The following is a 13,132-nucleotide window of genomic DNA, read 5'->3' on the forward strand; positions in this document are numbered from 1 at the left end:
GCTGTGCCCACAGTCTCACTGGGTGGTGCTGTGCCCACAGTCCCACTGGGTGGTGCTGTGCCCACAGTCCCACTGGGTGGTGCTGTGCCCACAGTCTCACTGGGTGGTGCTGTGCCCACAGTCTCACTGGGTGGTGCTGTGCCCACAGTCTCACTGGGTGGTGCTGTGTCCGCAGTCTCACTGGGTGGTGCTGTGCCCACAGTCTCACCGGGTAGTGCTATGCCCACAGTCTCACTGGGTGGTGCTGACCTCAGGATCAGCTGAGTTGGTGGACACTGGGTTATAAAGTTCTACAGTTAAAAGGGTTTGGAGACAAAATAATTAGCAGAAGTACGTAATTAAAATGTTTTGAAAATTGTAACAAGATGATAGTGAACAATCTTCCTAGTCATTATATGTGTCCTTTTATCTTCTCGGTATTAAAAAAATACCGAAATATTTGCTATAGTCCATATTTTATATAATAAAGAAATCATAGTGCTAGACAGAAGTTTTTATTTTATTAGAGAGATTTGTTTACATTTCTAAAGATACCTGAGGTTATATGAATTTCTTCTAGTGGAAATCCTAAAGAAAGCAAAAGTATTTAATGAAATTAAGAATTTTGTTACTAAAATTTTTTTTAGCAGGACCACAAGTCGGATTATTGAAAGTATTAATAAAACATTTCTAATTAATAAATGTTCATTTCATGTAAATTACTTCAAGAGAGATAAACTTGTTAGTTGTGATATTTCTTTTTATATATATATCTGTTGAATTTTGGATTTGAAATAACTTAAAAGGTTGAGCTAGGCATCATGGTGCACACCTTTAATACCAGCACTTGGGAGATAGAGGCAGGTGGATCTCTGTAAGTTTGAGGCCAGCCTGTTCTATGGAGTAAGTTCTAGGACAGCCAAGACTGTTACATAGAGAATTCCATCTCAAAAACAAACAAACAACAACAAAAACAGTTGAGTAATGCATGAAATTCTATATGTTTGTCTTAAAGGTCCCTCGCCTCTTTTACTAGAAATGTCATCAGGTTTAGGGTAAGGAAGCATCACAGATGCAGTAACAAGTGATGAATGAACACAGTCACATCTGAGAATGGGTCCTAGTGGCTCACAATAATCTGACCAAGCAGAGTAGTGGGGTCAGAGAGATGAGAAAAGGGTCTTTTAAAAATTATATTTGAGCTATGTAAGCCAGATTTTTCTATTTCATGTTACTTATCAATCTATCCATATCGGCCCTGTGATACCTGGTGAAAGTTTCTGTGAATTCTTTGTAAGTGTTGACTTAATAATATTGCCTTTAGAGCACTGTTTGAGGGACACAATGTTTTCTGACTCCAAGCATATTGTACATCAAATACAGTAGCACTCATGTATATAAGGTCAACAGTTATGGTTATCTTCAGCTGCTTTGATTGTGTGTTACCTTTATCTCTTGTCTCAGATTTGGAAAGCTGGTGAAGATGAGACAGCTGATGGATAAACGTGGCCAGTTGTTTTGTTAGAATATTCTAATTAGCTTAGTCAAGCTAAGAAGTAACAAGCTGACTCTCCTCCCCCGCCCTAGGACCTTTCCAGCCTACCTTATGCCTATTCCTAACGTTGGATTTGTGGTTTTTTTAGATGTGGAAGTCATGTACTGTGACTGGATTTCTCTTTGTTTACATGGCGCCCTTGTGGACTAGCAGGGTCTGTGCTTTAAGTATCTCCTAACCGTCCCAACTGTAACCAAATGTGTGCATTTGTGTATTAACCAGTATTTTTTTTTCATACTTTCCCATTGGGAGCACTAGTCTATGCCGCATGCCATACCACTAACAAATAGATGTAGCAAACTGACTCCTAACTTTAAACCACTTCCTAAATGAAGGCAATAACTGATTTTGAGGATGGAAAGTGAATTCCATGAAACTTATGGATGAAGTTTAGAAGTTTCTTTTATATAAAAGGACCGTATTGATATTTAATATAAATACCATAATTTTAGATTAAGTATGACTTTGTGTTTTTCTCACTAAAATAGAAATGGAAGTATTAATTTATGTCAGATAGTGATTCCATCAAATATGTTAATTGCATAAATACTTTGATTTGTTTAGAGATATAAGCATGTCTTATATTCTAAAAATTAACTTTAAACAAAAACAAGGAGTCCAATACCCAGGAGCCAGGAGCTAGGAAAATGTCTGTCACGCGCCCTAGCTTGTACTTTTGGCTGTTGCCTCGTCTGCAACACATCCTCTGAGGAGTGGTTTTGCTCCGTAGTCCTGAGCAGTAACTGTTTGTAAGTTAAGAGTTTAAAATGCTGCCTTGAAGTAAGAGCTTCAAGCATACAGAGATATTACATCAAGTAAGTACACACTTTTAGAAATATTTAAGATTTACTTTCCACTCCTGATATCATTTTAAATGTATGTTAATTATCTCAGGGTCTAGATTCAGTAATAAAACTATTCACTTCTCTCTTGAAAATCAGTTGCTATGATAAATATCAGTCAAATATTTCTCAGAATTTTAAAAATTTATTTTGTTTTTCAGCAAAGATGTCAAGGAAATTAAGCTTGCCAACTGACCTAAAGCCCGATTTAGGTGAGTAGAATAAATATGCAAAGTAATTGAACTTAATAGTAGGAAAGTGGAGATCAGAATATTACAGATTATTGTAATGCAAATCCCACTGAAAGTCAATGTTACGATGATCCCTGATGTAACACCTTTTAAAACAGCATTTAGGATGCACACTCAGGCAAGACAAAATCCATATTTCCTTGTTTCTCTTCCTTTTTTCTAAGTAAAATTTTCTCAATTACAGATTAGTTTTTACTAAAACTGTTTATATTCCATCCGTTCAAAAACCATTTTAAACTCTACAAACTTAATTTTATACTAGTTTAATATTTCTGAAATAGATAACTAGTTTTTCATATCGAACAGTTTCTTGTTAAGCATTGTCATTGTTGGCTTGGATGTAATTTAGAGATACTCCCTATGATACTTCATGCAGCTCCTTTATTCTGAAGTCAGTGGGAAGAGTCCATCCACACACTGTGCTTTAGTCTCGGAACGGCTCCCAGGCTTTCGTGTAGAGGATTGCAATAAGGGAACAAGATCCATGTAGTACAGGTGAAGCCACATTTCCTCTAGACCCCTCCCTGAAATGCCCGTTTAGTTTGGTGGAAGAAGTAGCAGTGAAGGGTGCTTTTCCTGAGCGTGGTCTTAAGGATGACTGCACTGCTTTCCTTAAACCTTCCTCTGTACTAACTGGAGTCCTCGTCAGACTCAGGCATCAGACTGAGCACAGTGTGTGGGTACCTTCCCATTGATCCCATAGTGAGTGAGCTACATAAAAGTATTATAAGAGAGTATTTCTAAATTATTGTCAACAATGACAGTGCTTCATAAGAAATTTGTTCTGTATGCTATAACATACTAACGTTAACCTATCTCTCACCATTTTCTTTACCTCTGTTGTACTGAGAGGAAGCATGTGGTAATCAGTAGAGGCCTGTTATATACATAGGTATCATCAGTAGGAGTTCTGACTGTAGGAAATCCAATTTAGTATAATTCTACAGTACCACTCTTAAAGGGGAATGAAATTAACCATTGAATATAAGCTAGCTCCTGTTTCCAGAAGAGCAATGTCCTTTATTATAAAAATGAAAATCTGAGTGCCATGTAGATGTAGGTATGTGTGTGTGTGCGTGCGCATGTGTGTGTGTATGTGTGCGTGTGTGTGTGTGTTATGTGTGCGTGTGTGTGTGTGTGTGTGAGAGAGAGAGAGAGAGAGAGAGAGAGAGAGAAGAGAGACGGGGAGAGACAGAGAGAAAGAGAGAGAAAGAGGGGGGGGAGAGAGAAGAGAAAAGAGGGAGGGAAGGAAGCATGGAGAGGGAGAAAGAGAATTGTTAAAGACTAGGTTTAATTAAAAACATTTATGTATAGTATAACTATAGAAGTAAGATTTGTAACTAAAAAAATGAAAGTCATAATTTAAACTCAAGCATTTCTCAGACTGTGTTGTACATGTTTGCTCTAGAAGAGGATCCAGGATATTCATCACACATTTGGAGAGGGTCATGATTTCAGTACCATTCAATATTGCCACTTAAGCTGACTGTGAGTCGTTCAGTATCTTTAAAAGTCTCATATTCTCAAGTACTCATTTCAAAGTGCTTTTTAAGCTAGTTGAGTGTGTATATTTGTGTGTGTGTGTGTGTGTGTACGTCTATTACAATAAACTTTCTTTTTGTTTTTGTGAGACAAGGTTTCTCTGTGTAGTCCCAGCTGTCCTAGAACTTGCTTTGTAGACCAGGTTAGCCTCGAACTCACTGAGATTTTTAGCCTCTGCCTCCCAAGTGCTGGGACTTAAGGTGTGTGCCATCACCGCCTGGCACAGTCAATTATTTTTAAAAACACATACTATCTGTCAAATCATAGAAATCATTCAGTCAGTGTATGCCCACCCTGCTTTCATAAGCCTCTTTAGACCTCTTTCATTACTAGTTAAATAGTGACAGTATTTTTCAAGGTGATTATATAGATTCAACAAAAATGGTGATATATAATATTATGATCATACCTGGATTTTGGCAAGCCTTGTTCTATTCTAGCCATTGTCATTTCTGTTCTTCATACTAGAACTGCTAAATATTGTCTAATAGTCCTTTTGTTATGCCAGCTTTTAAAAGTTGAGACAAGAAAATCCAGAGTTTGAAACCAGTCTAATCTACACACTGAGGCAGTGTCTCAAACAAACAAATTAATTAACTGTTCTATTTTGTTTAGCTTGCTCACTTTCTAAGAATAAATCAAGTCACAGATACCCATTCCAACTGAATAGGTGGAGTCGTGTTTCATGAAACACTGAGAATTCTAACTTAATTTTAAACAGTTCTAGATAGATGATAAATAGGCAACTGATGTCCATCAAGATGGAATTTTGTCATTACGACAAATCCATTTTTCTCATATTGATATAGCCTGAGGAGTTTCTCTGGTGATATAATTTTTATAGGTAACTCATATACTAAAAACTGCTATATAGTTTAGTATTTTAAAATTAAATCAGTCTATTAAATTAATACATTGTATACTTCGCTGAATTAACATTCAAATTTTAAATTATTGTTAACTGCCCTATAATATTAACAAATATGTCGTTTTCCACATGTTAGTTTACAGAAATTTGTACTGTCAATTTTTCTTGTAGCATTACTTTCCGTTCTTACCACTAGGGCATAACTAAATTTGTCTGTCCTTTAGGTGTATTGTTTATGTAACAAAACATATTATCATTGGAAAATACATTTAAATTTTAATTTTGAGAAGTAACTTTGGAGATTTGAAAACATGCATAAATTCTTATAGTTAGTATTTTTTATTAAAAATGAAATGAAGTTTATTCCCTGGCAATGCTGAAGCATGCATGGGCAGCCTGTATGTGGCGGTTCTATTGAACTTGTCCATATTGGGTGTCGTGGTCTGAGTTGATGAGGATGACTGACCAGGTCTCTTCCTCAAGAGGTCACCAGGCCTCATTACAGATGGTTGTGAGCCATCATGTGGTTGCTGAAAATTGAACTCAGGACTTTAGGAAGAGCAGGAAGTGCTCTTAACTGCTGAAATGTGGTATTTCTAGATTATGGAAAGTTTTGTTTCATTTACATGAACGGCTTTAGTTATTTTCTGTTGCTGTAACAAAATACCCAATTCTTTAATAGTTTATTTATTAATAATTTATATTTTAAATATTTGCTCACTGGCACCCTCATCTGCTTCTTTCTTATGGTCAGAGCTTTCTGGCTCTCATAAGATGTACAATATCAGAGTGGGAAAGTGTGCCAGAGGGATAGGTCATGTGGTCGCAAGGCTAGAAGTGAGACAGACAGGGGCCAGGCTTACAGCTTGTTCGCCAGTACTTCCTGTGGCAGCCAGTCCAGGGTTCCTTGAGAACTGCATGCATGTCCTCTGTGGGCGATGCCACAGTGGCTGCTAAGCTCCCACTGGGCCCTGCTCTTAAAGACTTTGTCAGGTCAGCATTGGCACTCTGGGGACGAGACTCCCAGTCACCCGTGTCAGGGTGACACACTCACTCCTGTCCACACCAGAGCAGTCATCTTTTCCTCCATGGTGTCACCTGTCAGGGAAGGACACACCTTTGAACAAAAGAAAGGCAATGTTGAGAAGCTGCAGTTAGATACGGCCCTGGCTGCTGTCGTTACTAGTGAGTTAGAGGCTTGCTACCATCCAAATCTGCCACATGAAATTATTGGGGAAATATTTTCTATTTATGAGTCTAAACTTGTTTGCAGGAAGCCCATGGAGTATCAGGATTGGGTTATACCTTTTTATATTACTAAGATACACCTTGGAAAACTTTCCTGCACTTTTAATTAGTGACATTAAACAGCATTGAAAGCCGTGATTTCAGAAGTGAGGTGCACTAGGATTGATTTATGGAGGCCTCTGGGAATTTTAATACACCTAATGACACCATTGAACAAAATGGCTTAAAGTATCGATTATCGATCCATCTTTAGTAAGTGTTTGTTGAATAAACTTCATAAGTGAAACATTAGCAAATTCTGCAGAGCATCAAAACAATACCATCCTTGCACTCCAGCAGTCTTAGAACAGGAAATAAGACAAGTCAGCAATAGCTGTGGGACAGCTATGGGAGAGAACAAGCCCCAGTAGCTTAGAGTCAAGGGCAGAGAGCAAATGGATGGCGACTTCTCCGTCTCGCCCACTCCCACTGGGCCGATTTCTCTCTGCCCGCCGGGTCCCTGCAACCACTTCTGAAATAATCACGCAAAGGCTAGTATATTAAATATAATTGTTTGGACAATGGCTTAGGCTTCTTATTAGCTAACTCAGACAGCGCCCAATGGCTAGTACCCCAAAAGTTATTGGCCGAATGAATTCCCACAACGGCAGAGGCCTAAAGAATGGCTGAGATGCCAACTGTTGCTGGCACTAAAGGGTCAGATGCAAGAAGATCCCAAAAGTTAAATACGGGTTAGGTTTGGAAAAAACCAGGAGTCTCCACTTAGGTTCCATAACAAACTAAAGAGGCTTAACATCTGAGACAGAGCCAGGAACTTATGCTCGAAGTTTGTTGAGAGGCTCTGGGCGATCATAGTAAGACTGAGCATGATCAAATAGACAAGTAGAAGCTACTGAGGGATGTTTTTAATCACAGTGATTATAATTGTGCTGTGTAAAACTGAGATGTATTAGCAGTGAGAAACTAAAGGAGGCGTTGTCAGTCTAGGTAAATGGAGATGAGAACCTGAATTTAAAATAATGGAACTAGATTGCCGACAGAAAAAAAGAAAACAATATTGCCACGGAACTCAGCATCCCCACTCTTGTGTGGGTAAAGTGAAAGCATGGAAGCAGGGCTGGGGCCTACTGGTTAAGGTAACCCGAAATTCAGCAACGTCAGCAGAGGTTAAAGCTCTGTTGATGATAGGATTTCTTAGGAGACAAAGCAGAGAGCGTGCCTGGTAAGCATTTGGGCATGCTCAGAGAAACGAGGCCAAGGCTTCAGATGGAGTTAGAACTGAACCTAAGAAGCTAGTGGAAGAAAAATAGTGAGTATAATTTTCAAATATATACTGGTGAAGGTTCAGTAGACAGAGAACCCGTGCAGCAGCGCACAGCCGTCCTAACTCTGCATCCAGATGACTGCTACCCTCAGGGACAGACATTCAGGCAGGTTAAAATGTAGTGAGTGGCTGCAGTACTACAGGCAAACTTGACTGGAGAAATATGCCTGGCATTAAAAGTGAGCCAGGTACCACGTACACATATTGAAGCCAAATATCGTAGATGAATATTTTCTATCAAGGGAAATCTTCCTCTGGTTTTTATGGTGTTCATGTGAACAAACAGAAACAGACGTGGTTCAGCCTTCAAGCACTTCTAGGTGCAGACTGTACACGTAAAGAAGTGAAGGGATCTTCCCATCTCTACTTTTATCTAATCATGTCTTCTGATGGCCAGGAAGTAACAGCCCTGCAAGGACAGTGGGTGCTGGATACAAAGGTCATGCAGAGGTCACACATTCTGGCTGCTCTTCTGAAACTTAATTTGCATTTTGTATATAAGCAAAAAGGAAATTTAATTAACATAAAAGTAAATTGTTTATCTTTTCACCTGAAAGGACATTAAAAGCTACACATGCCATAGATTTTGCTTTGGGGAAAATTTAAGTACTTGATCAAATTTGAAACAACAACAACAAAAGTGTGACATGTTATAAGTAAAACTATCGCACATTTTAAATCATTTCAGATATAAAAGATAATTCCTTCAGCAGATCGCGGAGTTCAAGTGTAACCAGCATTGACAAGGAATCCCGAGAGGCCATCTCTGCTCTTCATTTCTGTGAAACTTACACTCGGAAGGCGGACTCTTCCCCGTCCCCATGTCTGTGGGTGGGAACAACACTGGGAACAGTGTTCATCATCACACTGAACCTTCCTCCAGGGCCCGACCAAAGACTCCTTCAGCCAGTGATTGTGTCTCCAAGTGGTGCGTATGCCCTGGCTCTGCATGCAGATGGTGCCCCGTGTAGGACATGCTCTGACCCAGTTAGCACTTACTGATCTAAGCACTGTACGGACAAATGCTATTAGTGGCAGCTTTCTGTTTTAAGAAATAAATTTTCTAGGGCTATGGAGAAGGGTCAGCCAGTAAAATCATTTGTCACTCAAACCTACTAACTTGAGTTCAGTTCCCCAGAACTCAGCATGAGCACATCTGTAATCCCAGCACTCCCGTGGCAGGTAAGAGGAAAGACAGGGAAACTAGCCCAGAGCTCTCAGGCGAGCCAGTCTGGCCCTGCCTCAGAAATAAGGAGAAGGAGAGACTCAACTCTCCACGTTGTCCTCTCTCTTCCACAGGTGTCTGTGTCCGCAAATTAGTTTTAATGTTTTTAAGGAAAATAAATTTTCTAGTTCTACATTAAACAAAACACCTAATCATTCATTATTAATCAGATATGTGTGAGCAGAGTTAATTATTTGATTAATTTATAAATTATTAACTGTTGACATTATGTTTGGAGCATGTAAGGATGATATATTTTTCCAGACTCATAAGTAACATGGCTTGAGTTTATGATTTTTCTCAGTAACCTGATACAGTTACATATTCAGTACAGGGTGCACCCAGCATATTTGTGTGTATTTAGTGTCAGAGTTGGAATAAGCATATTTACTCTGAATTTAAAAATGGAAGTATATACTAAACTTCTACGTTCTAGGTACTATATTGAGGTTAAAAGGTGCAATCTTGAGAATGGCATTTCTGGATGCCACGGGCTGCTTAATGCCACCTGCGTCCGAACCCTGGAAAGAGCACAACGTTCCCGAAGAAAAAGACGAAAAGGAGAAGCTGAAAAAGCGGCGCCCTGTCTCAGTGTCCCCCTCCTCTTCTCAGGAAATTAGTGAAAACCAGTATGCAGTGATATGTTCTGAAAAGCAAGCTAAGGTCATCTCACTGCCGACCCAGAACTGTGCGTACAAGCAGAACATTACTGAGACGTCCTTCGTGCTTCGTGGAGATATCGTAGCATTGAGCAACAGTGTCTGCCTCGCCTGCTTCTGCGCCAACGGCCATATTATGACTTTCAGGTATGAAGAGGTCATTTCTTAACACATACAGCATTCCTGCTTGGATCACAGTATAAATTCAGCTTGAAAAAAAATATTGAGTTGTTCATCTTATACACTAAGAATTTATTTCTATATAGGTAATATAGCAAACAAGGGTATGAGCAATGCAAACCCTATTTTCCCTCCCTCAGCTATATAAACTAAATGATTTGTCAGCCCCAGCCTTTTTTTATTGTTTTTCATGAATTTTCTAGATGAGCGTTCAGAGTAGTGGTTTTGGCTGTCACATCTTCATGCATAGTGTTACTGTACAGTGTACCCACCCTACGGATAACTTGCTGCCTGTTACTAACAAGTTGTTCACTTTCCCTCAAGTCTGCCGAGCCTAAGGCCTCTGTTGGACGTCTACTACTTGCCCCTCACGAACATGCGGATAGCCAGGACCTTTTGCTTCACCAACAATGGACAAGCGTTATACCTTGTTTCACCTACAGAAATCCAGAGACTCACCTACAGTCAGGAGACGTGTGAAAATCTTCAAGTGAGCAACACAAGTATTAGAACTTTTATAGAACTTAAGGATTCTCTGGGGGCCCTCATACTATCTGTGTCCTTTTCTCCTGGAATGCCCATTGGAGCCAATGTAGGAAACTCAGAACCTTTTTGTTTGGTTTATGTTTTGCACATTATTTTTGTATGCTGGGCTGCAGAGGGTAGTTTTCATGTAGGCATACAATATACATGGGGCTTACACCCACATCCCTTTGCCTTTTCTTCTTTGCCTGCCCCCTAATTAGTCCTGATTATACCCTATACAGTATGTTTTTCTTCTTCTCACATGTCTTCTATACATACACAGTTTTATAGATCAATAGAAAATCTAGAGCCTACAAGTAAGAAAAAAGACATGTAAGTTTTGTCTGAGACTTACTTAATTTGTTTAACACAACTATCACAATAGATCACCAAGTTACCTTTTAACCCTAAAACTATAAAGCTTCTAAAAGGAAATGAAAGGGAAAAGGTCTTTGTCGCCTTGGGTTAGCAACGGCTTCTTAGCTGCAGCCCAGCATCTTTCTGTTATGAAAACACAACTGATAACGTCAGAGCATAAACTCCTACTCTTGTAGAAATTAAGACAAGCCAAAGCCATATTAAGACATTGGTAGCGCCTCTTTCCAGTCAGACTTTGTGTTGCCAGCATATAAAGGACGTGTTCCTTTCCAGCCGCATCCCTTCATCTTCTTGTCCCTGTGCTCTCATGAAGACTGCAAACTCTGTAGTGAAGGAAATGCAGAGGGCTGAGTGGGAAAGAGTGGAGCATTTATTTCCTCTAGTGTCATGTTGGCCGTAGGCTCCTTGGCTACTCCATTCCTCTCTCCAAACTTGCTCTTATTTTTCTTCTGTCTGAAGAATGTTGACCGTAGTTCAGGGGAAGACTGTCAGTGTCAAAGCTGCTCCTCCCTCTTCCTGTTAGTTTCTGAATTTCCATGTGTCACATGATGTTTGTGGAAATGACATGTTTATGAAAATGAAGTTGACCTGTCTAAATGACATTTCTCTGGTGCCACGCAAGATAACAATTCTGAAACTGACTATGGCCATTGTTACCCTGAATGACTTGGCCTGCTGGTAGAGAATGTTCTGTTAGAAGAAAATCTGGTTATCTTTTAATTATCAGATTCTTGAATTAGATTTAAAGGTTATCTTGAAAATCAGATACTCTCTGGGCATGGCATTGCAGTCCCAGAACTCAGAAAAAGATCTTGTGTTCCCGACCAGCCTGGGGTACATACCAAGACAGTCTCAGGCACAAGTTAGGTCCCCTCACCCTCTAGGCAGGCCTACTGTCTTGACTCATGCTAACAAAGAATCAATGGGAGGGGAAAACAATAGATTGTCCTAGTAGATCTGTTAGAGTGAGCCAGTGTGTTTCTGCTCTGACCACTTGGAATTGTCTTGTGAATTGTTAGGAATCTCCAGGAATCGTCACTACATCGCGACATTTACAGTGGTGACCTTGATAATTACATTTCTGTTTCCCTGGATCTTTAACAGTGTAATTGGTTTTGCTTTTAAAGGAGATGCTGGGTGAGCTCTTCACTCCTGTAGAAACACCAGAGGCACCCAACAGGGGTTTCTTTAAAGGCCTGTTCGGAGGTGGCGCACAGTCTCTGGATAGAGAAGAGCTATGTAAGTCGGCTAGTTTAATTTGACTTATGTTCCTATAAGGCAAACACGTTCAATTTGTATAAATATTTTGTTACATGTATAAGCTATGCTTACTTTTTCATATTTATCGCAATAATTGATATACTCATAGTTTAACAAAAGGCGTAAAATTCCTGTGTCATTCTATTTTTCAATCAGGAAAATGTTTTTCTCAGGAAACCAAAATCAGCACAACTTCAAATGGCTAAAAGAGGGTGTTTACAACTTTTAATTGGTAGTTTAGAAATCATGTTCTTTATTTATATTACATGTGATCTTTATTGTTTTATTTTTTGATTACCATTAATTGATGAGTGTGTTGTAGTTCTGTCACTTTTATAAAACACCAGAGAGAAGTTGACAGAACGGGAAAAAGTTGGTTTTATTTGTTTGGGGTGTTTTTCCTGCTACTGGGAGTTGAACCTTGGGCTTTTCGTGTGCTGGACAAGCCCTCTTCCACTGTAAGCCGTAGCCCAGGATTCTCTGTGGTTTACATTTCCAACTTCCAGCTGGGTGAGGAAGAACAGTCGGCTGGAAGCAAAGCTTGTTTCCTCATAGCAGCTGAGAAATGGAGAGTAAGGAGTGACCAAGGTTTTACTGTCCTCATCCAGGGCAAAATAACCTGTAGCTAAGACTTTACCAGTACCAAGTTCTAGGACTTGCTGAATAAATCAATACATGAAACCTTAAAATGAGATCTTTATACGTTATTATTTGTCTTAGTTTTCTGACACTGCTGTTACTCCACAAATTTATTGACCTAAAACAACCCAGCTTACTAGCCTTCAGTTATGTCTGTTAGAAATAACCACAGTTTATCCTGGTGCCACCATCGCTGTGTTCTTCATTTGGGGGCTCTGGGGTAGAAGGCATTTCCTTTCTTGTTCAGCGTCTGGAGGTCATCTCTATCCCATGGCGCCCCATCTTTTTCTCACTCTGCAAGGCAGTATCACATCTCTCTGCTTTTCTGAATCTGTGTCTCTCCATGCCCACCAAAAGCACAAAAACACTGTGCTCTTAAGAAGTCCTGTGATTTGATTGCAGTCGCCTAGATGATGCACACTCACCAGGCCAGGTCAAGAGTCTTAGCTCAATCACTTGTGGAGCCCTTTTCTATGATAGGGTACCATATCCCTGCCTTCCAGAAATTGAAGTGTACCCATCTTGAGGAAGGGGGCATTTTTTTTTATCTCACAATAGTTACTTATTTCTAGAGAAATTTAGTCAATGGTTAATTTCAGTAGAACGGGGCTGGCCTACCACACACAAGGTCCTGATTGGATGCATACGTGGATGCAC

General features: G+C 39.7%; 1 protein-coding gene across 5 annotated transcripts in view; it reads left to right on the top strand.

Moving 5' to 3' along the window:
• The window catches only part of Stxbp5 (syntaxin binding protein 5), a 137,576-nt gene that overhangs the window by 118,601 nt on the left and 5,843 nt on the right, over positions 1-13,132 (top strand). For all 5 annotated transcript variants that reach the window (XM_041680450.1, XM_041680449.1, XM_041680451.1 and 2 more), the window contains 5 exons: positions 2,538-2,588; positions 8,298-8,537; positions 9,271-9,640; positions 9,998-10,163; positions 11,704-11,815. In XM_041680450.1, the coding sequence (XP_041536384.1) occupies positions 2,538-2,588; positions 8,298-8,537; positions 9,271-9,640; positions 9,998-10,163; positions 11,704-11,815 (939 nt within the window). The remainder of the gene's footprint in view (positions 1-2,537; positions 2,589-8,297; positions 8,538-9,270; positions 9,641-9,997; positions 10,164-11,703; positions 11,816-13,132) is intronic.

Source organism: Microtus oregoni, unplaced genomic scaffold (assembly GCF_018167655.1).
Source record: "Microtus oregoni isolate MIOR12 unplaced genomic scaffold, Mior012 000033F_ref0000390, whole genome shotgun sequence".
In the NCBI taxonomy this organism is placed as follows: Eukaryota; Metazoa; Chordata; class Mammalia; order Rodentia; family Cricetidae; genus Microtus; species Microtus oregoni.